Raw genomic sequence first — 22,456 nt, forward strand, 5'->3', positions numbered from 1 at the left:
GCAGGAAATCTGGAGAGGTCATGGAGTGATAGGGTGAGGGGGAACAGTTTCAAACTGGAAGAGGGGAGATTTAGCTTAGACATTAGGAAGAAACTCTTTCCTGTAAGGAGAAGTGACACTGGCCCAGGTTGCCCAGAGAAGCTGTGGTTGCCCCATCCCTGGAAGGCCAGGTTGGATGGGGATTGGAGCAACCTGATCCTGGGAACAACCAGGCTGGACAAACCCAGTTTTTTAAACCCCAGTTTTAGCTGGAAAGCCCCAGTGTGTTCCCAGATGTCCCATAGATGCCATGCAGATGTCTACTGAAGTTCAGAGGATACAACCTGACCCCAAGGCAGTCTAACTTCTTGTCAGACACTGTCAGGGGTGCAGCTTTTTTTTTAATGTTTTGAACTGTCAAATTCACTTTGTAAAGCCATTAGATTTCTGTGTTCTGCCCCATAATTCACCCCTCACCTTCTTTTCCAGCAATGATCCCACTGTTTCTATACTGAGTACCTACAAGCTGCTTCACCTCACGTTCTGCTGGCTTCTTGCCCTCCTTGGTTTGTGTAGAAACAACAAAGCCCCAGATTAATGTGTATTTTGCATTTGACAACCAACTGGCTTTGTTATTCTCAAAGAATGAACACACCAAAATAGCTGAAAAAGGCTCATTTAAAATGGGGCTAAATTTATGGAGAGAGGAACTGCTGTCTACAATTAGAAGCTGCTTTAATTTTGATATTCTCTCTCTCTCTCTGCTGCCTCCTCAGCATCATTTTTCACCCTGGCAGCTCTACCCAGAGATAAGTTTGAATTAATTAATGGGCATTTCCATGTGCTTTTCAGCATAATGGGGCTAACAAATAAGTAATTATGCCATTATTTGAAAAATCTGTGTTGACCACTCAAACATCTGCTGCTTGCAGCTTGCTGCATCATCCTTGTAGGACGAGGGCCTTAAATACCAGCCCAGAATTTTACCTTTCACCACCTTTTGATCTGTTGCTCCAGTGGATCAGGCTCAGCTCTCTGGTGGGTCATCTGATGTGCAGGTCAGCTGGGCCTGGCACAGGGGCATCATCACGTGGGTGCCAATGGTGGCAGGGTCCTGCTGAGCCATGCCAAAGCTGTGTCACTCACTGGGCCTCCTGCCCAACAGAACCCTGCTAGAAAATACACTTGGCTTTTGTCACTGTCCTGCCATGAGACCTCACGTGCCAGGGGGTCCTCTGACTCATGACCTCCTGCGTTGGAACAGGACGTCTGAGGAGCCTCCTCCTGGCTGTCGTTGTTGTGTTTGTCACTCTGGGTTTTCTAAGGGAGTGGAAAGTCCATGGATGGGCCCCTCTCCCTATTTTTTCCTCCCAAAACTTTGAAGCTGTGGGATGAGTTTCTGGGATGCTGCTGGGGACACGGAGGTGGCGGCGGAGTTCGGTCCCCGTGGGCTTCGTGGGTCTGGGTGGGCTGGGAAGAAAGTTCCACGTTTGGGATCCATTGCAAGGGGGAAAAAGCCAGGAAAAAGCCATCAAAAAAGGAGGTTTTCCCTGGTTTAAGTGCTTCTGGTATGACTTCAGTGCCCCAAGAAAAAGTAATTAAAGAAAGAGGTTTTCCCTGGTTTGGGAATGCATCTGGGATGACTTTTTTTACCAATAGGTATTACTTTGAGTGAGCAGATGGAGTAAACCCTGAAAATAGGGCTGATAGGGACTTGGAGAGGTCAAATAGAAGCTCCTGTCCCTGTTTCTTCCCTATTTAATTCTTTGCAGGTCAATTCACTCTTCATCTTTAGGTCTTCAGGCCATGCTACACTGCCAGCTGGTGAATGTTGGTTCCTTACCAAATATTTATCTGTAATTAAAAGCACTTCTACAGACTTGGAGAAATCTAATGTACTTAAAAGCAAGAAAGCTAAAGGCAAAACCCATCCTTGTGTAGGGTGCTTGAGCTATAGGAGAAGCCCCATGTGTTCTACCCAGACATAGCATGGATTGCAAGCCCTTGGTAGCAGAAGTCTGCCAGGGTCACCCTTAGCTGATCCAAACCATGGGCTACAGTGCTGAGAGCTAATTATTGCCTTTGCCAGGCTTCTGCAGAGTAGTTAATTTTTACTGTGCAAGAATCTTCTTGAAATTAAGGAAAAATCCATATTCAAAGCTTTGGTTTCTGTAGCTTTGACTGCACAGTCCAATCAGAGTGACTTCATTGTGTGTCTTGGTTTAAAATAAGATGTTATGAAGATGTTTGAAAGTGAATTCCATCAGCTAGAATTAGGTGGGATTATGGTTCTAAACTCATGTTTTTAGCCAGGGTATTGGTGGGGTTTTGAATCTTTGCTTTGAGGCAATTGGTGAATTGATTATTCCACTACATCTTAATATGGTGCTGGATTTATTGTTTATCTTCTATGCTCCAGCTACTTTGCAGAAAAAAAAAAAAGTCTTTTCATTTTAGTCCTATGTGTCACCTGTATGGATTTTTAATTTAATATCATTTTATTTACCTAAATTGCACTCTAACCTCTTTCAGAGTCGATATTTTGGCCAATATTGGTCAATATTTTATAATGGTTGAAAAACCTTCATTGCCTTCCCTCTAGTTTCCTTGTACTTTTTCCTTTTCTTTTTCCTTTTCTTTTTCCTTTTCTTTTTCTTTTTTCTTTTTTCTTTTTCTTTTTCTTTTTCTTTTTCTTTTTCTTTTTCTTTTTCTTTTTCTTTTTCTTTTTCTTTTTCTTTTTCTTTTTCTTTTTCTTTTTCTTTTTCTTTTTCTTTTTCTTTTTCTTTTTCTTTTTCTTTTTCTTTTTCTTTTTCTTTTTCTTTTTCTTTTCCTTTTCCTTTTCCTTTTCCTTTTCCTTTTCCTTTTCCTTTTCCTTTTCCTTTTTCCTTTTTCCTTTTTCCTTTTTCCTTTTCCCTTTTCCCTTTTCCCTTTTCCCTTTTCCCTTTTCCCTTTTCCCTTTTCCCTTTTCCCTTTTCCCTTTTCCCTTTCTCCTTTCTCCTTTCTCCTTTCTCCTTTCTCCTTTCTCCTTTCTCCTTTCTCCTTTCTCCTTTCTCCTTTCTCCTTTCTCCTTTCTCCTTTCTCCTTTCTCCTTTCTCCTTTCTTCTTTCTCCTTTTCTTTTTCTTTTCCTCTTTTTTTTTTCCCCCTCAACTCTCCTGGATATTTTTCTAAAGCTTTATTACCCAGAGCTTCCTTCCCACCTTGACTGAGCCTCCTGTGTATGTGCTCTGGGTTTTGGACATTTGATAATTCAGCTACATGGTTCATAAAGGTTGGGGGTTTGGCTCCTTCTGCATTAGAATCAAGTGATTAGATCCATAATTAAACATGCATAGTTGGTTTTATGAGAAATACCAAATGTAGATGTAAGTGTACATATTTAAAGATGTCCACAGAACTCTTTACAAGAGCTGTGTATCTCTATTTTGTCTCAGCACTTCCAAACTTCATAAACAAAGAGAAAACTGGAGGAATTATCACAGCCACTGCTGGAAAACAAGCTGAATTTGTTTCTGAGACCTCTGAGGCCAACATCATGGTTCAGTGGTACAAAGATGGCAAGGAAATCACTGCCAGTAAGAAATTCACCATGGAAGATAAAGGAAAACTGCATAAACTTGTGGCTTCAGCTGTGACAAAGGAAGATGAAGGGACATACACGTGCAAAATTGGAGATGACACTCTGAGTTTTGATTTAAAAGTCTCAGGTAAGTTTGTGATGCAAGTAGGGGGTCAGAATCTGTGTCAGGAAGTCAGGACTTTGTTCTATTTGTCTCGCCCTGAAAATCACCAGGTTTTGGGGCCAAGATTGCCTGGTGCTATTGCAGAGACTCTGACCCTTATTCAAATCCAAATCTGGGCACACAGAATAAAGATGAAAAAAATATTTTAAAAAATGTATTAAAGTCAGCACCAGCTTTTAACAGTGTTGGAACCATGACACCAAGCTGGCTGAAGAGGCTGAGGGCCACATCTAGCTTGGACATTGCCTGTGAACCTTTGATGGAGGTGGTCCTAGAGCCTTACTGTGAAAGCCTGAGCCCTTCTTTGAGAAGTTGAACTCCTGATTGAGAGTTGAGGCTGTTCCCAAAGGACACTGTGATCCCTGAGAGCTCTCCCTGCAGTACTGGAAGTGAAGCCATCCATCCATGGCATCTCTCCCCCAGCACAAAGCACGTGGCTGTCAGGCCAGTCCCAGGAGGGAAGTGCTCCCCATGGTGCATTCCAGTCCAGGATGGAGCCAGAGTATCAAATGACACAAGAATTTATCAGTGAAACTCAATATCTGTGAAACTCAACTGATTCACTTCGCGTGGCCTGGTGGGAACATTTCTTCTTCTTCTAAAAGTGGTTTTCTCACTAAGATTCTAGACTGGTTTTTAACCCAGTTTTAAGTTACAAACTGAAACTTTACCAAAAGCTTCTCCTGGTGCAAAAGTTTTCCATGCTGCAGTACAATGCAATTTAAGAGAAGTAACAACCAAGTTCTTCTCACCTGTAACATCACATGGATGTGAATATGAGGCTGCCCATCAGGGAACCCAAATCAGCAGAACTCCTGGTTCTGGCACAGCACTGGCCTTGAGGGATTGCTACAGGATTTACTGGGTTAGAGGGATTACTTCCAGTTTACAACCAGTGTTTGCTCAGACTGCATCCTGCCTCCTCTTTGGCTGAGAATCCAACAGAGTTCAACTTCCTGTTGAGTGTAAATTTACACCTTGAAAAACTGATCTAAAAGAGCCCACCAGGCTCTGTCTGAAAAGTCCCCCAAAAGAGTTGACACCATCTTGATTTATACTGTTTGATGAGAACTCCCTAAGACAGATTTTTAAAGTTTTCTGGAGCTGCTTTTCTCTGAACTTGAAAGATTTCACCATCACCTGAGGCTGGGAACCTAAATTTTTGATGACCCTGTGTAGGTTGGGTGAATCCCACCTGTAAATCCTACTACAAAACATACCATGGCTCAGGCAAAGAAAGCTTTTAAAGTAACTGTCTGTCCCTGTGAACTTGCTGATGAGCAGGGATTGAGTTGCACCCTTTTAACAAAACTTGGGTGAGGGCAACTTTCTCCTGGTTTCACATGAAAAGTTTCCAGAGTGCTCAGAAGCAGCACTGCACAGCTGGGGAATTTTCAGTTTGGGAAGGAATTTGTCTTTCTGATAATGAGTTACTCCATTAATCTTGAAATTCAGGACCCTGGAGGGACAATCCTTCCTTTGTCATCTAATTTAAAAAAAAATTCAGCAGGATGATGGGGCACTGTTGCCTCACATATCAGCTTAATTCTCTTGGAGGTGAAGGGTATCTTATCAGTGAGTTTATTTCACATGTGCTCTGATCTGGTCTGGGGGAGAATTAGTCCTGTGGGACTGATATTGTGAACATGGGGCTGCAGGAATGGCCACAGAAACATCTACAGGAGGGATCCTCATCACTTCTCATAAGATTTTTCGAGGCTTCTTAGATCTTTTCAAAGCCCTTTGTGGACTCGGGCATCAACACATATTCCACAGAGTCTGCCTGAAATCAGAAACAAGGAGCAGTGGTTAAATTGTCAGCAGCTTGAGGTCATCTCAGTTTGATTTATAAGATCCAGAAGGATGGAGGAGGGATGAATGTGATTGCACTGTAACTGAGAGCCATTCTCTGAAGATCAGAGGACTTTGCTCCACCTGTCAGAGAGTCAGGCATCAACATTCATGTGTGTGATGGGACAGGAGCTGTGGATTGAAGCACACATCATGACAATGGGGCAAGTTCTGCTCCTTTTGGGTACATGCAACTTCATAGAAACCCCCACGTCTGGGATCTAAAGCAGGTTTCATGCCTGACTTCTGAAAGGAATGGGTTCACATCAGGTAGATTTTGGTTATGAACACAGGTAGGACTATCTAGAACTTAATAAAGTGGTATTAATGTCATAATGTATTGCTGACAGGGTGCTGTAGTATAAAGGATTCTTCAATAAGCAGCCCCATTCTCTGTGAGCTCTCCAGGTGACTCAAAACTTGGACAATGAGTTCCCTGGTGGAGATGAAGCTGCTGGATCTCAGGAGAGCCTTTTCTGACCCATAAGCACAGACCATGGCCTTCACTTTTCACACTGCCATGGTCCCTCTGCAGTGGTCCCATGCACACGTGTACATTTACACCTCCCCAGGTGAATCCTGCTCACCTAAATGCAACTAAAAGTGAAATAATGAATAATTACTGTATTTAGCTTTATTCTGATCAGCTTGAATCAAAGCTTGAACACCTTTCCCTTCCAGATGAAGCTGTTCATTTTATCAACAAGCCCAAGACCACACCAGAAATATCAGTCAGTCCTTCTGAAACCCTTGAGCTGGTGTGTGAGGTGTCAGCTGCAAGTGGTGCTGTGGTGTGGAAGAAGGATCAGAGTGAGGTGAAGCAGGACCAGAGGACGATGCTCACCAGCCAGGGGACACAGCGCAAGCTCGTCGTCAAGAAGGTGACACAGCAAGACCAAGGGAGCTATACCTGTGAAACTAAGGATGACAGGACAACATTCCAAGTCAAAGTCAGAGGTGAGGAAATGCTAGGAGTGCCAAAGATGAAGGAATATTCTGTTCTGAGTGGCATCTTGCATTTGGATCATCTCATGATCCCTCTCAGTGAAATCAAGGATGCTCAGAGGGCTTTGGGGCACCTTTCCTGTGCAGACAGATTGAGAGAGTTGGGGTTGTTCAGGATGGAGGGGAGAAGGCTCCAAGGAGGCCTTAGTGTGGCCTTCCAGGATCTGATGGGGCTACAAGAAACCTCGGGAGGGATTTTTTAGGATGTCAGGGAATGACAGGACATGGGGGAATGGATTCAAACTAGAGGAGAATAGATTAAGACTGGATGTTAGGAAGAAGTTCTTCCCCATGAGGGTGGTGAGAGCCTGGCACAGGTTGCCCAGAGAGGTGGTGGAAGTCCCATCCATCCCTGGAAGTTTTTAAGGCCAGGCTGGACAGGGCTCTGAGCAACCTGAGCTGGTGGGAGGTTTCCCTGCCCATGGCAGGGGGGTTGCAACAAAATTATCTTAAAGGTCCCTTCCAACCCTGAAAATTCAGTGATTCTATGAAATATTTCATCCCTTTCACATGATTTTCAGTCAACTGTCATGTCAACAATTTATGCACACACTTCTGCACCCATGATAAATTGTAACCACATAAAACTGGGGGGCAAAGATGATAATTCTGCACCCCTCACAATTAGCTGTGTCAGCAGAAACCTCCTGCAGAATCATAATGTGAGGCCATAGCAGAGGTGCAGAGGCAGAGGAAAGAGAAGGGGGAGGTGTTTGAAGTGTTCTGATGAGATGGAGAGTGACTGAGTCTGAGTGACCCAAGTGGGTAGAAAAGGAGGCACAGTTCATGGATGTGAAGATATGGGGGTTCCTCCCTTCTCATTCACTGGCACCTTGGAGATGCAGAGGAAATAAAAAAGAGAGAAGAAGGAGGAAGGTTCAGGCAGTGTGTGTTGGTGATCTTAAGTCCATGGGTCAAATGTGGGCTCAAATTTTGAGGTGGTTTTTTTTTTGTTGTTTTTGGGGTTTTTTTTGTTTTTGTTTTTTTTTTTTAATTTGTCACCTAATTCTCACGTGACTGTTCACCCAAAATAGAGATGAAGGTTTTTTTGTGTCCTAAGGGGCTGTCAGGGACATGTACAATGACACAGGTGGAACTTCAGTAAGTGCTGGAGAAGAAAACTGCAAAAAAATCCCAATGTGACTCCTGTGGCTTTCTTACAGAGACAGAAGATGTGTTTACAAAGAAGGAGAAGGTACAAAAGGAGGTGAAAGCTGCACTGTCAGAAAATGCCACCCTGAGCTGTGAGGTGGCCCAGGAGAAGACTGAGGTGAAGTGGTACAAGGAGGGGAAACTGATCACCTCGAGTAAGAAATTCAAGGTGGAGTCAGAGGGCAAATCCCGTCGGCTGGTGGTGGGTCAGGTGGAGAAGAAAGATGCTGGGGAATACACCTGTGAGGCTGCTGGCCAGAAACTCACCTTCAGGATTGATGTCACAGGTAGGAGACTGTTTTGGTTCACATTTCACGGTCTTGTCTTCGTGCCTGGGTGTCTCCTCCTGTTGTCTCTCTCAAAAGTGTTAGAAATGCCTCTGAAGTACTTTCTGATGTTGATCAAAGCTACTTGGTGAGGTTGTGTAGGACTGGGCTGATCTTCTGTTTGTGTCTGGACATCCTGATATCAGCTCCTCACCTCCCTCTGTGTCTCCTTAGGCTCAGAGAGTGAACAAAGACTTTTCATTAGCAAGCTCAGTGCTAAAAGGCCTCTTCCAATTTCATGGTCAGTGTTGGTCATGCACAAAAGTCTTGGGTTTCTTTCCTCTTCATTTCATCTTTCCTCTACATATCCTTTCTCCCATAACAGAGGATCACTTGAATTATTCCACATTGTACAAACACGTGTGAACATGGCCTCACAAATCTATGCACCATGAAAACTTTGTGGGTGATGAACAGGAAGGGATGCAGATCCGTGCAACTTGAGTTATGAGCTGCATCTGGGAACCTTCCATCCAGCTCTTCCCCTACCTCTTCTTTTATCTGTCCCTAGTACCCAGTTGGTATTTCTAAAGCTATGAGAAGTGGTGTAAATACTTGTCTACCAAATGAGATGGAAGCAGTAATGTTTAAAAGACATTTAATGTTTAAAAGATCCCTGCTTCATTGTGGCTGCATCGAGAAGGTTTGGGAGCTGATGGCCCCACATTGTACTAAAAAAATCTGGATTGGCTGCTCTGCAGGTATCTGCCACCTGCTAAATCCAAAGGGTGGTGATTTTGTGAGCCCTGCATCTCTAAGGACAGTCATGTGTCCAGGAATGTTTATTTATGGTCACATTTTTACCTTAGCAGCATGGTTTGGAGTCTGAGGATCTAATGCTGAGGTTGTTCTTTCACTCTGGCTACACTAGAGAGATCTTTGCTCTCAGTATATTTTGTGAGAGGCCCAGTAAAGTTTATGTTAGGCTCCAGGGAGCTATGGGCATGCCAGCTGCATCCTGAGTGTTTGTTACTGAATTGGATGATAAGAAGGGGTTTGCTTTTGTGTTGTTTGTTTTTGGTTGTTTTTTTTTTTTTTTTTTCTATATCCACTCTTCTGTCTTCATAACAAAGAATGATTAGGGGACCAGGACATCTCTTATGAGGAAAGGTTGAAGGACCAGGGGTCTTTTTAGTATGGAGTAGACTGAGGTGGGGGGATGTTATCAATGCTTATAAATACTGGAAGGGTAGGAGTCAGGAGGATGGGGCTGGTTTGGTTTTTTACCCAGACAGGACAAGAGTAACAGGCACAAACTTGATTCATAGGAAGTTCCATCTCAACATGAGGAGGAACTTGGTTACTCTGAGGGTGGCAGAGCACTGGAACTGCCCAGAGAGGTGGTGGGGTCTCAATCTCTGAGGATATTCAAATCCCACCTGGACACCATCCTGTGCCACCTGCTCTGGGTGCACCTTCCCTGGTCAAGGTGATCTCCAGAACTCCCTCTCAACCCCTCACATTCTCTGGTTCTGTCTTCACACCCAAATCCCTCAGCGTTACCATTGCACTTCTTGTCTCATATTTGGAGCTGAGCAGAAGGGGGAATCTATTTTCTCCTCTGTTTTCCTACGGTATCAAACACCCTGGGACCAGAATGCTGGCAGAGCTCTGGCATTTTATCAGCCATGTGGCAGAGCAACAACTGCACTGGGAATCTGTTGACTTTCCTGCTCACAGCCATGCTGGAGACCTAAAGTCCTTTCAGGGCATAACTGGAATGCTGTTCCCTTGCAAAGGTTGCAGACTTTACTCCTGCCTTGAGGCATCCTGCTCCCTGCATCTCCTACCTGGGATGTGCAGCAGCTCCTGTAGCATCCAGTTTTCCTCCTTCCCATAGCACCTCTTGTAACTTGGGTCCCCAGGATGTGTGTGGGGTGAGTTGGGGCACTTTGGTTCTTTTTCCTGAATCCTGTAGCTCGTTTTTTTTTTTTTTTTTTTTTTTTTTGCTGCCAAGTTCAGCAAAGGATGGGTTACAGATCTGAGAGGCACCTTCCAGAGAAAATGCAGCATGGGCATCCAGAGACCATTGGTATAAACCCAGCCCATGCTTGGCTGCTGAACCCATCTCATGCATTAATGCAGAAGTGTGGGCAGAAAACAGAGAAATCTGGTGCTTTCACTCTTGAATGTCTCTAGCTGAGGGCTTTTTTTAGCTGCCTGCCTCAGAAACCAAAGATTTTCAGTCCTCTTTCCAACGGGATGACCTCATGGATGCCCAGGGTAACCTAACACCTTTCCTGACAACTGGAGTCCTTGCCTAGCTACTGTTGCTGTATTGCTCATGTGTACAACTGTAATACCACATGCAAATCCAGAGCTCACTGGAAAATGATCCAGTGTGAAAGTCAGGAGGGATTATGAGTACTCTGAGTGGCTCTTTTGCTGGTGAAATCCTCATCTTACTTAATTATCCCCAAGTGCGGTGGATTTCTGGGTCTTAATTAATCCCCTTGCCATTGCTCTCAGAAAGGTTTGAACTGGTTCCTGTACTCCAGGGGTCCATAAAAACTTCCCTATTTCAGGGGCATCTTGAAGGTGAGATGCTTAGTGATGAGTATTGGGATGCAGCTGTAGCTTTTTGGATTAATATAAAAAGAAGCAGGTGCTGCACACCTTGGAACAAATATCCCAGTATTTCAAGATTCACAAAATGGAGTAAAATCCTTATTTAAAGTTAGCAAAAGCTCCACGTCCTGAAACTGGTTTTCCTGTTTCAGTGGAACTGCACCAGTTTCAGCTGAGGGTGGTAATGTCATCTGCTCTGGACACTTGTTGAACTTCAGCCAGCAATTTGCCTTAAAAATTTATTGCAATTAATCACTTCATAGGTTGATTAAAAGTTTTGGTCACCTTTCCTGTCACTATGAAAATGTTTTATATTAAAGGCCAAAAATGCAGAGGACAATTGAATAACCCACCTGGAATATTCCTGCCCTGCTAACTTGGAATTTTAAATGCTGCACCCACTGACCCCAGCTGGGTTATAACTCCTTTCTTTAGAGCACTCTGTGTATTCCCATCTGTAGATGAAAGTTGAAATGTTTGTAATTTTGGGACCAGTTTTGAAAGTAAATTGTGGTGTCTGCTCCAGTTTTTTTTTAGATATTGAAATGCTGTTTAATCTGGAGTGGGCAGGCTGTGCAATATTGATGTCAAGCCTGTGGATTGCATGTAGTGCCATGGTCAGCAGTGCAGGAACCTGACCTGAGCTGCCCCTGCTCCTTAACCTCCCAGGCAGCTGCTACCACTCAGAGTACAGAGATGAGAGAGATGGTGTGCAGAGGAGAAAGTCACCAAAGAGGAGGAAAAAGTGGCAATAGGAGGCTGGTGGGAGGTTATGGAAAGGGTGGCTGCCCCATCCCTGGAAGTGTTCAAGGTCAGGTTGGATGGGGTTGGAGCAACCTGGGCTGGTGGGAGGTGTCCCTGCCCATGCAGAGGGTTGGAATGAGATGATCTTTAAGGTCCCTTCCAACCCAAACCATTCCATGATTCTGTACAAATAAATCCAAACCAATGTTACTTACAGTAAGAGATCCTGTAGAGCACCTACACAAAATACATGCAATATTTTATTCTCCCAAGCTATTTGTGTGGTACCTATTTTTTCCTGTTTCCCTATTTCAGAGACAGAAGATGCATTTGTCAACAAGGAGAAGGTGCAGAAGGAGGTGAAAGCTGCACTGTCAGAAAATGCCACCCTGAGCTGTGAAGTGGCCCAGGAGAAGACTGAGGTGAAATGGTACAAGGAAGGGAAACTGATCACCTCGAGCAAGAAATTCAAGGTGGAGTCAGAGGGCAAATCCCGTCGGCTGGTGGTGGGTCAGGTGGAGAAGAAAGATGCTGGGGAATACACCTGTGAGGCTGCTGGCCAGAAAATCACCTTCAGGATTGATGTCACAGGTGGGAAAAGACTCTTTGTGCCATCCTTCTTATTCCTGGAATATTTAGAAGGTTGAATATAACAGTTAACATACATATTCTATGCCAAAAATCTTTAAAACAAATAATAAAATGAAAAAAAAAAAATCTTTAACAAGGATGGAGCTCCATCCTTGAAAAACTTTGGGAACCACCCACCTCTTTTGGAAGAGGGCCCTGAAAAGAAGAGCACTGATTGATGTCACAGGTAGGAGATACATTGGTGCTCATATCAGAAAAGTCCATCAGTTCCTTTTACTACAGAGGAAAACCAGACATTTTCTGAGCTTCAGGGTCCAGGTGGCCTAAACCTTCATTGTGGGTTGATCAGGCAAGCAGTCTGTAGGCTTTTAACTTGATTTTTGTGATGGATCCCACTCAGCACTTCTTGCTGTTATTTAATTTCAGAGTAAGAAAGTCTTGAAGACCTTCACATACTCTGTTGTGATTCAGAGATATAAAGGTAGTGACATCTCCCAGGTTTGTAGGAAAATGGGTCTGGAATCATGCTCATGAAGTACACCTGGAGTGGGCAGGGCTGAACCTGGAGCTGCAGGGGTGAAGGAGATTGGGTTCATATATGCATTACATTAAGGAACAAAAAGTTGGATTTCTTGCAGACCTGTGGGGATTTCAAGAGCCGTAATTCCTGGAGCACTGGTTAATTTTGGTCAGAAATGGCTGATGTGCTGTTTGTTCTCAGGCTGTACAAAGGAACATGTCTGAAGTGTGGGTGGGACTGATCCAAATAGAACAGAGCTATGGGAAGGTCTTGTAACCAGGGTCTCACATGTGGCTGTGAACATTTCATCCACTGTGGACATGTGGATTATTTTTAATTTGCTTCTCACATCCCACAGAAGCAGAGGAAGCTTTCACCAACAAGGAGAAGGTGCAGAAGGAGGTGAAAGCTGAACTGTCAGAAAATGCCACCCTGAGCTGTGAGGTGGCCCAGGAGAAGACTGAGGTGAAATGGTACAAGGAGGGGAAACTGATCACCTCGAGCAAGAAATTCAAGGTGGAGTCAGAGGGCAAATCCCGTCGGCTGGTGGTGGGTCAGGTGGAGAAGAAAGATGCTGGGGAATACACCTGTGAGGCTGCTGGCCAGAAAATCACCTTCAAGATAGACATCCCAGGTGAGTGATTATCTCATTATAAGTTTTTTTTTATGTAGCTACAAAGAAAGTTTGCTACTGACAGATGTACTTCTAGCCCTGGTCTTTATAGGGCTGCAAGAGAACTGATGTGGTTATTCTTGAAGGTCAGTACTCAGGGCATGTTTTGGGATGCTAAAAGTCCACTTAGGAGAGTATTTGTCCTGTTTTTTGACCAGGACAAAGGATCTAAGAACAAGATGAACGTGCATCAACCCACCCACTTTTTAGGAGTCTGTAGCTCCACCCTGAGAATCTGTAGTGTCCATCTCTGCTGGGACAGAGGCTCTGTGCCACACCAATGCAAAATGTGGTTTTTCTGAGTGGCTTTGCCAGTGTGACTGCAGGTGGAACTGCACAACACGTTTGATTTGGTGTGTGAGTTCAGGTCACTATGCAGTTGTTTGTGTTTGTTGGTAAATCAGTTCTCTCCTTGCTGCTAGTTAGTTTTGTGGAAATTATTGCTCACTACTTCCTCTCTCATCTGCCTTGCTTCTGTCTTGCTTGAAAGGAAGAGGGAAGAATACCTGTATTTGATGTGTAGATGTTTCTTCTCTGATTGTGGACCAGAATAAAAACTTAAAGATGCATCAAACTAAAAGCACCTCCCAGGAAGTGATGTGGGACGATGCACTTGGATTTGGAGACAAGATTTGCCCTTTCCTTCTTTCAGTGGATTCATCCAAAGCTGGAATCTAACCACAACTATTTAGAAGTGTGCATCTGCACAACCTGGTGCACCACTCACCCCTCTGAGCTCTTATTTTGGACCCAGCTATGAATACAGCCTTGGGGAGGTACCCAGCAGAGAGAGACCTGGGGGTGCTGACTGGGAACCAGCAGAACATGAGCCAACAGTGTGCCCAGGTAGCCAGGAAGACAAATGGCATCCTGGCCTGCATCAGGGCCAGTGTGACCAGCAGGACCAGGGAAGTGATCTGCCCTTGTGCTCAGCCTTGTACCTTGAGTGCTGTGTAGAGTTTTGGGCATCACAGTATAGGAAGGAGGTGGTGGAAGTGGTGTAGAGAAGGGCAAATGGGCTGATTTAGGGGCCTGGGGGACAGGGCTTAAAAGGAGAGGCTGAAAGAGCTGGGGTTGTTCAGCCTGGAGAAGAGGAGGCTGAGGGGAGACATTATGGCTCTCTACAGCTCCCTGAAAGGAGGTTGGAGTGATGCTGGTGTTGACCTCTTCTCCCCAGGGACTGTGATAGGACAAGAGGAAATGGGTTCAAGTTGCATCAGAGGAGGTTCAGGTTGGATATTACAAAAAAAAATTTCTTTACTGAAAGAGTAGGGAAGCAATGGAACAGGTTGGCCAGGGAGGTGGTGGAGTCACCATCCCTGGAGATATTAAAAAACCCCAGGTAGCTGTGGCACTTCAGGAGATGATTGAGTGGCTAAGGTGGTGGAGGGCTGATAGTTGGGCTTGATGATCTTGAAGGTGCATTGCAACCAGAATGATTTTATGTGGTCATGTATCTTATGCACTGGAGATGGTTTTTGGCTGCTCTTGTACCCAGTGTGGCCCAAGTGCCACTGTGACACTACTGCCCTGAGGTTCCTGTGACTGCCAGCTGGGCTCTGTGAGGGACACAATTGTTGGGTCCTCTGCTTGCCCTGCAGCCACCTCTGCTGGGGAGGGACCCTACAAGGAAACTGGAGAGAAATCTGCTGCATTCTCCTTTGTGTTTGGCAGCTCTTCCTTGTGCCAGAAAAACCATGGTAATGATTATTTCATGGCTTAGTTAGTTGACTTTTTAGTGACTAGGTAGTGTCTTTTTTTTTTTTTCTCTAGCTCTCTGCAGGTTGTAGGAACCATACAGGGTAAGACTGAGATCATTAATTGATTTTAAACACTGCCTTAGAAAGCAGAAGTTGTTGGGAAAATTATAGCAGATTATAAATGGAACGGTGAAAAACAGAAATTAACAAAGGATCTTCCCAGGTTGTTTTTGGAGCTTCTGTTTCTCTGGAGCTTCTTTTTGCTTCTTTTTTTCCCATGGAAGGATCTTCTCATCCAGGACCAGGAGATCTTGATCCTCTGCTGGATGTATCCAGGCACTGAAGTGCTCTCAGCAGTGGTTTGTCCTTGCAAATTAACCCAAAGTCTTCCTTTGAGGAAGGAGAGCTGTTGGCAGGAATAAGGGGGGGTTATGGGAGATTTTTGGATGAAAACCCAAAGACTGGCCTGTTTTCAGGGCATCTGAGAAACAGTCATCCTGATAAGAGAAAATCCCACGGTTTGTTGCACAGTGGGGGTTCACTTTGGAATTAGCACCAACCTCTCCAGGGTGACATGGAAGGGACCTCACTGTCACCAACCTTCGTTGCATGTCACATCCTCTCCATGAACAGGGATAAAGAAGAGTTTTCTACCCCCTGGAAGTGTTTTTCATGTCACAGGCTTTGAGGTACTTGGCTCCCATGGAAAGGGGGACAAGCATTTTGTCTGCAAGATACAGGTGAGTGTTATCCAGTCCCATTGCTGCTGAAGAAAAGGGCAGTGCTCAGATTTTGCAAATGGATAAATGCAAGAAAGAAGAGCAGAGAGGAAGAGGCTCCATCTCTTGCCACCAAGAGAATTACTGCTCACCTTCCATGAAAAGTGGGACTCATTTGGGTTCCCTTCAAGACTGATGAGGTAGTATGGTGGAGAACCAGAACTGGAAGGTGGGGGATATAACCCTCTGTGATTTAACCCTAGATCACCTTTTTTTTTTTTCTTTTTTTTTTCCCCCTTTCTTTGGATTCAAGATTGACCAGAACAGAAGCACCAAGCAGGCTTTGTACCATTCTCCTGAGGAAAATTCAAACACCTGAAAACTGTCACAGAAAAGCATTATCTAAGATGGAATAGAACCTGTGAGATAAAGAGTCTCTCACTTGGCCTCCTTGAAGGGCAAAACATCTGCTGAGAGAAGGCAAGAGCCAAAGTGCTCAACTTAGCCTGGTCACTTCCTAGGATCATTGGCTTTCTTTCTTCAAAAATGTGATATGAAGAGCTCTGAAAAATCCACCTTCTTTGCATCATGGTCTCACTTTCTGCCTTGTCTATCTGTATTTCTGCTGCTTTGTTACATGTCTTAATCTCCTTTATGAACATGGATCCAACCTGACTTTTGGCAAATTTTCCTTCCTACAGTTCTTGACTCCATAACCACAACTTTCCAGCAGATTCACCCTTCTCTTTTGTTTTTTTTTCCCCATTTCTTATTTGTGCTTTGCTATTCAAAGGATTTGGAAGAGTAGTTATCTACTGAGTAGTTACCTATTTTTTAGATGGCTTTGCTTGTATTTTCCTTTCTGCTTTTCTAGTGGTTAAGATGTAGATTCTGAACAATTGAGTATGAAGATACCAGGTTTTACACTGACTCTTGAACAAATTGTTCTTTTCTTCCTTAAACCTTTTCTTCCTTAAACCTTTTCTTCCTTAAAACTTTTCTTTCTTCAACCTTTTCTTTTTTCAACCTTTTCTTTTTTCAACCTTTTCTTTCTTCAACCTTTTCTTTCTTCAACCTTTTCTTTCTTCAACCTTTTTTCTTCAACCTTTTCTTTCTTCAACCTTTTCTTTCTTCAACCTTTTTTCTTCAACCTTTTTTCTTCAACCTTTTTTCTTCAACCTTTTTTCTTCAACCTTTTTTCTTCAACCTTTTTTCTTCAACCTTTTTTCTTCAACCTTTTTTCTTCAACCTTTTTTCTTCAACCTTTTTTCTTCAACCTTTTTTCTTCAACCTTTTTTCTTCAACCTTTTTTCTTCAACCTTTTTTCCTTAAACCTTTTCTTCCTTACTTAGTTCTTATAATTAACAAAGCTTTCCTAGTTCTAAATAAGCGTGTAAGAGATATTTTTGTTGATTCCTCTATTTATTTTAGACCAGACCATCTTATAACCCCTATATCCAAGGTTATTTCCTATTCCCAGCTTCTAAACTGATGTTTCTGGAACTTACCAAAACCAAGTCTAAAATCAGATTACTCTTTTTGATTCAATGTCTGCCTGATTGGAGACTTTGGCATCTATTAAAAAAGCCAAGAAGCTGCTGGCACAGCTCCAACAGAGGCTCCCGAGATGACCAGGGGGCTGGAGCACATCACATTTGTTCAGGCTGGAGAAGAGAAGGGAAAAAGGAGGTTTTATTGCAACCTGCACCTATTTAATGGGATGATATAGAATTAAAAGCTCCATGTTGTTCTCAAAGATGTGCTGTGATGGGAGAAGGGTCCAGTTTGGAACATGGGAGGTTCTGAAAAGAAAAATTTGCACCAGGAGGATGCTCAAGCTCTGGAACAGGAACCTTGAGGGTTCAAGGTGTCCAATGATGGAGGTGTTCATGGCCCTGTGTTAATTGATGTAATTTTACCTCCTGTCAGTGGGGAAGTGGGACTGGATGACCTCCAGAGATCACTCCTAACCCAAAGGATTTTATGACTGGAGTTTTGTACTATTATGGAACAGCAATGATGTTCCATAATATGAACCCCATATAAATCTTAAGGAAGCTATTCCAGTGCTTAGGCATCTATTGAATAACCTTTATAATTTTTTTCCTAAAAATTCATTGGGAACATAGATGGGGACAGTTCTGGAAAATGAAGGGTCCTGCCTGGAGGACATCCTATTTTCTGCTAATATACACCCAAACCCTTTCTGCAAGTGGACAGAACATATCCATCTCCCTAAGGGAGTCCATCCTGCTTGCTCTGCCAGGAGTGACCATACAGAGCAGGTGTAGTAGGAAACCTGGTGGAAGCCTGAAGATCAGGCATTGCAGTTCTTGCTGCCTAAAGCATCAGTAGCCAGAAAAAATGTGCTGTTTGGAATCAAGCTCTTCCTGCCAGTGCTCTTCAAGCATTTGCTTGACTCTGACTCTAATAATCTTTTTAATTTTATGGCTGCTTAATTGAAATTGGCATCTACCAGGTGGTCTCCCACTGAAAAACCAATAGGATCTTGGAAGCAGAACTTTTTTTTTTTTTTCTGGGCTTTTCCCCCCTAGATTTTTCCTTCATTCTCATCTTGCAGATGATGTGTTTGAACACAAAGATAAAGTGCAGAAGGAGGTGAAGACAACGCTGGAGGAGAACATCACACTGAGCTGTGAGGTGGCCCAGGAGAAGACTGAGGTGAAATGGTACAAGGAGGGGAAACTGATCACCTCGAGCAAGAAATTCAAGGTGGAATCAGAGGGCAAATCCCGTCGGCTGGTAGTGGGTCAGGTGGAGAAGAAAGATGCTGGGGAATACACCTGTGAGGCTGCTGGCCAGAAAATCACCTTCAGGATTGATGTCACAGGTGGGAAAAGACTCTCTGTGCCATCCTTCTTATTCCTGGAATATTTAGAAGGTTGAATATAACAGTTAACATACATATTCTATGCCAAAAATCTTGAAAACAAATAAAAGATTAAAAAATAATCTTTAAGAAGGATGGAGCTCCATCCTTGAAAATCTTTGGGAACCACCCACCTCTTTTGGAAGAGGGCCCTGAAAAGAAAAGCACTGATTGCACCTCTCCAACCCCAAATGTTGGTGTAACCAAACAGGTCCACAGCACAGTTGGTTCTCAGTGAAATTCAAAGCAGGGTGATGGTGAAAAGTGGGAGGGTGTCTGCTCAGTCTCTGCACTCAAAACACAACAAAAAACCCACAAACTCACCCCAAAGCAGTTTGAGTGTCCTACCGATGGTTCTAGGTGTGTTTTGTCAAGTCAGAGGCTTGGTTGGAGTTTTTTGTTTTATATATTTGTTTTATATATTTGTTTTATATATTTGTTTTATATATTTGTTTTATATATTTGTTTTATATATTTGTTTTTATATATTTGTTTTATATATTTGTTTTTATATATTTGTATTTATATATTTGTTTTCATATATTGTATTATGGTGTTATTTGTTAGCCATGAAAGGGGACTGGGCATCATCTCTTGGGGACACTGCAATTATCTCTTTTCAGAGCCAGAAGTGGTGTTTACCAACAAGGAGAAGGTGCAGAAGGAGGTGAAAGCTGCACTGTCAGAAAATGCCACACTGAGCTGTGAGGTGGCCCAGGAGAAGACTGAGGTGAAGTGGTACAAGGAGGGGAAACTGATCACCTCGAGCAAGAAATTCAAGGTGGAATCAGAGGGCAAATCCCGTCGGCTGGTGGTGGGTCAGGTGGAGAAGAAAGATGCTGGGGAATACACCTGTGAGGCTGCTGGCCAGAAAATCACCTTTAAGATTGATGTCACAGGTGATTGACATATCTTGTCCAGATTAAAGTTAAAGTTAATACAGTAATAATTATAATAACAATTACACAATGAGTCAGATGCTGTAGTCTGCTCTTCCTTGTGCCCTGGAGGCTTCACCTGATTTTCTGTGCCTGCTTGTCTGGGCTGGTAGGGATGGGAATATTTGGCTCTAGCATGGTGCAAACACCTCTCTCATTTTTATTCTCTTTATGTAGTAATTGAAGATATAAATATAGTAGAAATAATAATCAAGATATCATTTGGATCCCTCCCATTGCTTGGATTTCAGGGGTTGACTTTTGAACACTGAGCCTCTTGAAAGGGAAGGCCCATTCAAAAAAAATCAATTTTTCATAACATTTATGGTCCCATTTCTGAAAAGTGAGAGGCTTTGTGCTTTGCCATTTGAGTGGCACTTGTGGAGATGGGTTGAAAACTCAGCACTTTTCCTGATTTTGTGGTGTTGTGTTTGAGATCTCAGCCTTCTGAGGTGACTTACTGCTTCTGAGAAGTGGTAAATGTCCCCTAAATCGTGAAAGATTCCTAGAAATGGCTCTTTTGGAACTGGATTAACAAGGTGTCCAAACAGCTTTACACATGGGATGATGCTAAAGGGAGTTTTGATGCTGTAAAGAACCTTGGGTACCTTGCCAGCCATGATCCTGAGCACTGCAGGGACATCTTTGTCCCTTTGAAGGTCACATTTATAACAGTGGAAGAAACCATGCAGACTCTGTTCCAGAAGCTCACAGTGCTCTGTGAGTGACCTTGACATTTTTAAACACAAGAAGCTTTCCAGCTTTTGGTGATGTGCAGGACAAGATGTTCTTTTGGAATGTTTGAATGAAATGTTTTGGCATGTGGTGGCTTGCAACCAGAGGGTTGATGGCAAGGATCCTCTTGGTCCTCTCCATTCCTTGGCTTTTGCTTTCCTTGTTCCCACATTGTGATTTGGAGACACAGAAGGATAGATCTTATCCAGTGAAGTCAATTGGATTAGGAAACCTAAGTTTTGTTTTTTTTTTTTCTTTTTTTCTTTTTTTTCCCCCTTTTTTTTTAAAATTTTCTCTTTTTTTCCTTCTTTCTTCTTTCTTCTCCTTTCTTCTTCTTTATTTTTTCTTCTTCTTTCTTCCTCTCTCTTCTTCTTTCTTCTTCTCTCTTCTTCTTCTTTCTTCTTCTCTCTTCTTCTTCTTTCTTCTTCTTTCTTCTTCTTTCTTCTTCTTTCTTCTTTCTTCTTCTTTCTTCTTCTTTCTTCTTCCCTCTTCTTCCCTCTTCTTCTTTCTTCTTTCTTCTTTCTTCTTCCCTCTTCTTCCCTCTTCTTCCCTCTTCTTCCCTCTTCTTCCCTCTTCTTCCCTCTTCTCTCTTCTCTCTTCTCTCTTCTCTCTTCTCTCTTCTCTCTTCTCTCTTCTCTCTTCTCTCTTTTCTCTTTTCTCTTCTCTCTTCTCTCTTCTCTCTTCTCTCTTCTCTCTTCTCTCTTCTCTCTTCTCTCTTCCCTCTTCTTCCCTCTTCTTCCCTCTTCTTCCCTCTTCTTCCCTCTTCTTCCCTTTTCTCCCTTCTTCTCCCTTCTTCTCCCTTCTTCTCCCTTCTTCTCCCTTCTTCTCCCTTCTTCTCCCTTCTTCTCCCTTCTTCTCCCTTCTTCTCCCTTCTTCTCCCTTCTTCTCCCTTCTCCTCCCTTCTCCTCCCTTCTTTCTGCATTTAGAGCCAAAAGTTGCCTTTATAAACCAAGAAAAAGTCCAGAAGGAGGTGAATGCTGTCCTGACAGAAAGTGCCACCCTCAGCTGTGAGGTTGCACAGGATGAAACCGAAGTCAAATGGTACAAGGATGGGAGACTTCTTGCTTCTTCTAGAAAATTCAGAATGGAGACTGTGGGCAAAACCCGGCGCTTGGTTATAGACCAACTGGAGAAGAAAGATGCTGGGGAATACACTTGTGAGGCTGCAGGCCAGAAGATGACCTTCAAACTGGAACCAACTGGTGAGGGCTCACCCAAGCAGCTCTTTGTGGGAGGAACTGGATACTCCCAGTGGCCATGGTGCAGGCATTTCCCAGAGAGAATTATTGAGCCCCAATAATATGCATTGATTTGACCTTTTTAATCAAGCAGTGTGGAACTGGAAAATCTGTCTGAAGATTTTATTTTATTTTATTTTATTTTATTTTATTTTATTTTATTTTATTTTCTATGGAAATTCTATGTAATTTCTTGCTTAGCCTCTCCTTTGCACAGTCTATCACCTGAGCTTTTTTTTCACCCAGACTTTTCACTTCTGAAAGCAGAACTGGGAAGTTTTGAAGTGTAGAAGTAGAGAAAGGTGGATAAGAAATGCTGATCTGCTGCTGTGTGTGCCCCCAGGTTGCCCAGTTTTGTGGTAAAGCTTTGCACAAGGTAGAGAAAAAGACAAAATTCAGGGAATACAGCAAGAAAGAAGAAAATAGGCCACACATTCAGGTTTAGCATATTAATATTTCTTCTTAATTAGATCTAAAATCCAAAAAATGGGAAAGGAAATAGTTATACTGGTCATTTTACTTCTAAGAAATGAGCTTTTGGGGGACAGCAAATAAAATGTATCTTTGTATTTCCTTTCTTTTGCTTCTCTTCCAAGCAGAAATTCTGGGTGGCCTGGCAGATAATTTTTTTTTTTTTCCTGGCTCAGTAGACAATTACACCAGTAAATATTCTGTCATATTCCCTGGGTTTTTACAGATTATGGAAGAGCTGTTGTGAGTCACGGAGAGTACTAGAAAGTTGTTAAATTGAGATTGAAGTGCTTATTTTTCTTATTTTAACCTCTTTCCTAGAACCAGAGGCTAAATTTGAAAACAAAATCATCCAGAAGGAACCTCTCGTTGTTCAAGAACATGAAAGCATCACTCTGACTACTTCAGTAACCCCTGAAACTGCTGCAGTGAAGTGGCTCAAGGATGGGACAGAAATCAAGGCCAGCAAGAAATATGAGATCAAGAGTGAGGGGGCATCCAGGACCCTGACAGTGAAGCTGGCTGAGGGCACAGACACTGCTGTGTACACTTGCCAGACAAAGAATGACAAGCAGGAATTCAAAGTGCAAGTGAAAGGTGAGCAGGGAGGAGCAC

At 43.2% G+C, this 22,456-nt stretch overlaps 1 protein-coding gene across 2 annotated transcripts in view; it reads left to right on the forward strand.

Moving 5' to 3' along the window:
- The window catches only part of OBSCN (obscurin, cytoskeletal calmodulin and titin-interacting RhoGEF), a 223,880-nt gene that overhangs the window by 31,301 nt on the left and 170,123 nt on the right, over positions 1-22,456 (forward strand). For both annotated transcript variants that reach the window (XM_071734574.1, XM_071734575.1), the window contains exons 8-16: positions 3,412-3,684; positions 6,253-6,528; positions 7,740-8,015; positions 11,682-11,957; positions 12,836-13,111; positions 18,151-18,420; positions 19,083-19,358; positions 21,059-21,334; positions 22,163-22,438. In XM_071734574.1, the coding sequence (XP_071590675.1) occupies positions 3,412-3,684; positions 6,253-6,528; positions 7,740-8,015; positions 11,682-11,957; positions 12,836-13,111; positions 18,151-18,420; positions 19,083-19,358; positions 21,059-21,334; positions 22,163-22,438 (2,475 nt within the window). The remainder of the gene's footprint in view (positions 1-3,411; positions 3,685-6,252; positions 6,529-7,739; positions 8,016-11,681; positions 11,958-12,835; positions 13,112-18,150; positions 18,421-19,082; positions 19,359-21,058; positions 21,335-22,162; positions 22,439-22,456) is intronic.

This window comes from Heliangelus exortis, chromosome 2 (assembly GCF_036169615.1).
Source record: "Heliangelus exortis chromosome 2, bHelExo1.hap1, whole genome shotgun sequence".
In the NCBI taxonomy this organism is placed as follows: Eukaryota; Metazoa; Chordata; class Aves; order Apodiformes; family Trochilidae; genus Heliangelus; species Heliangelus exortis.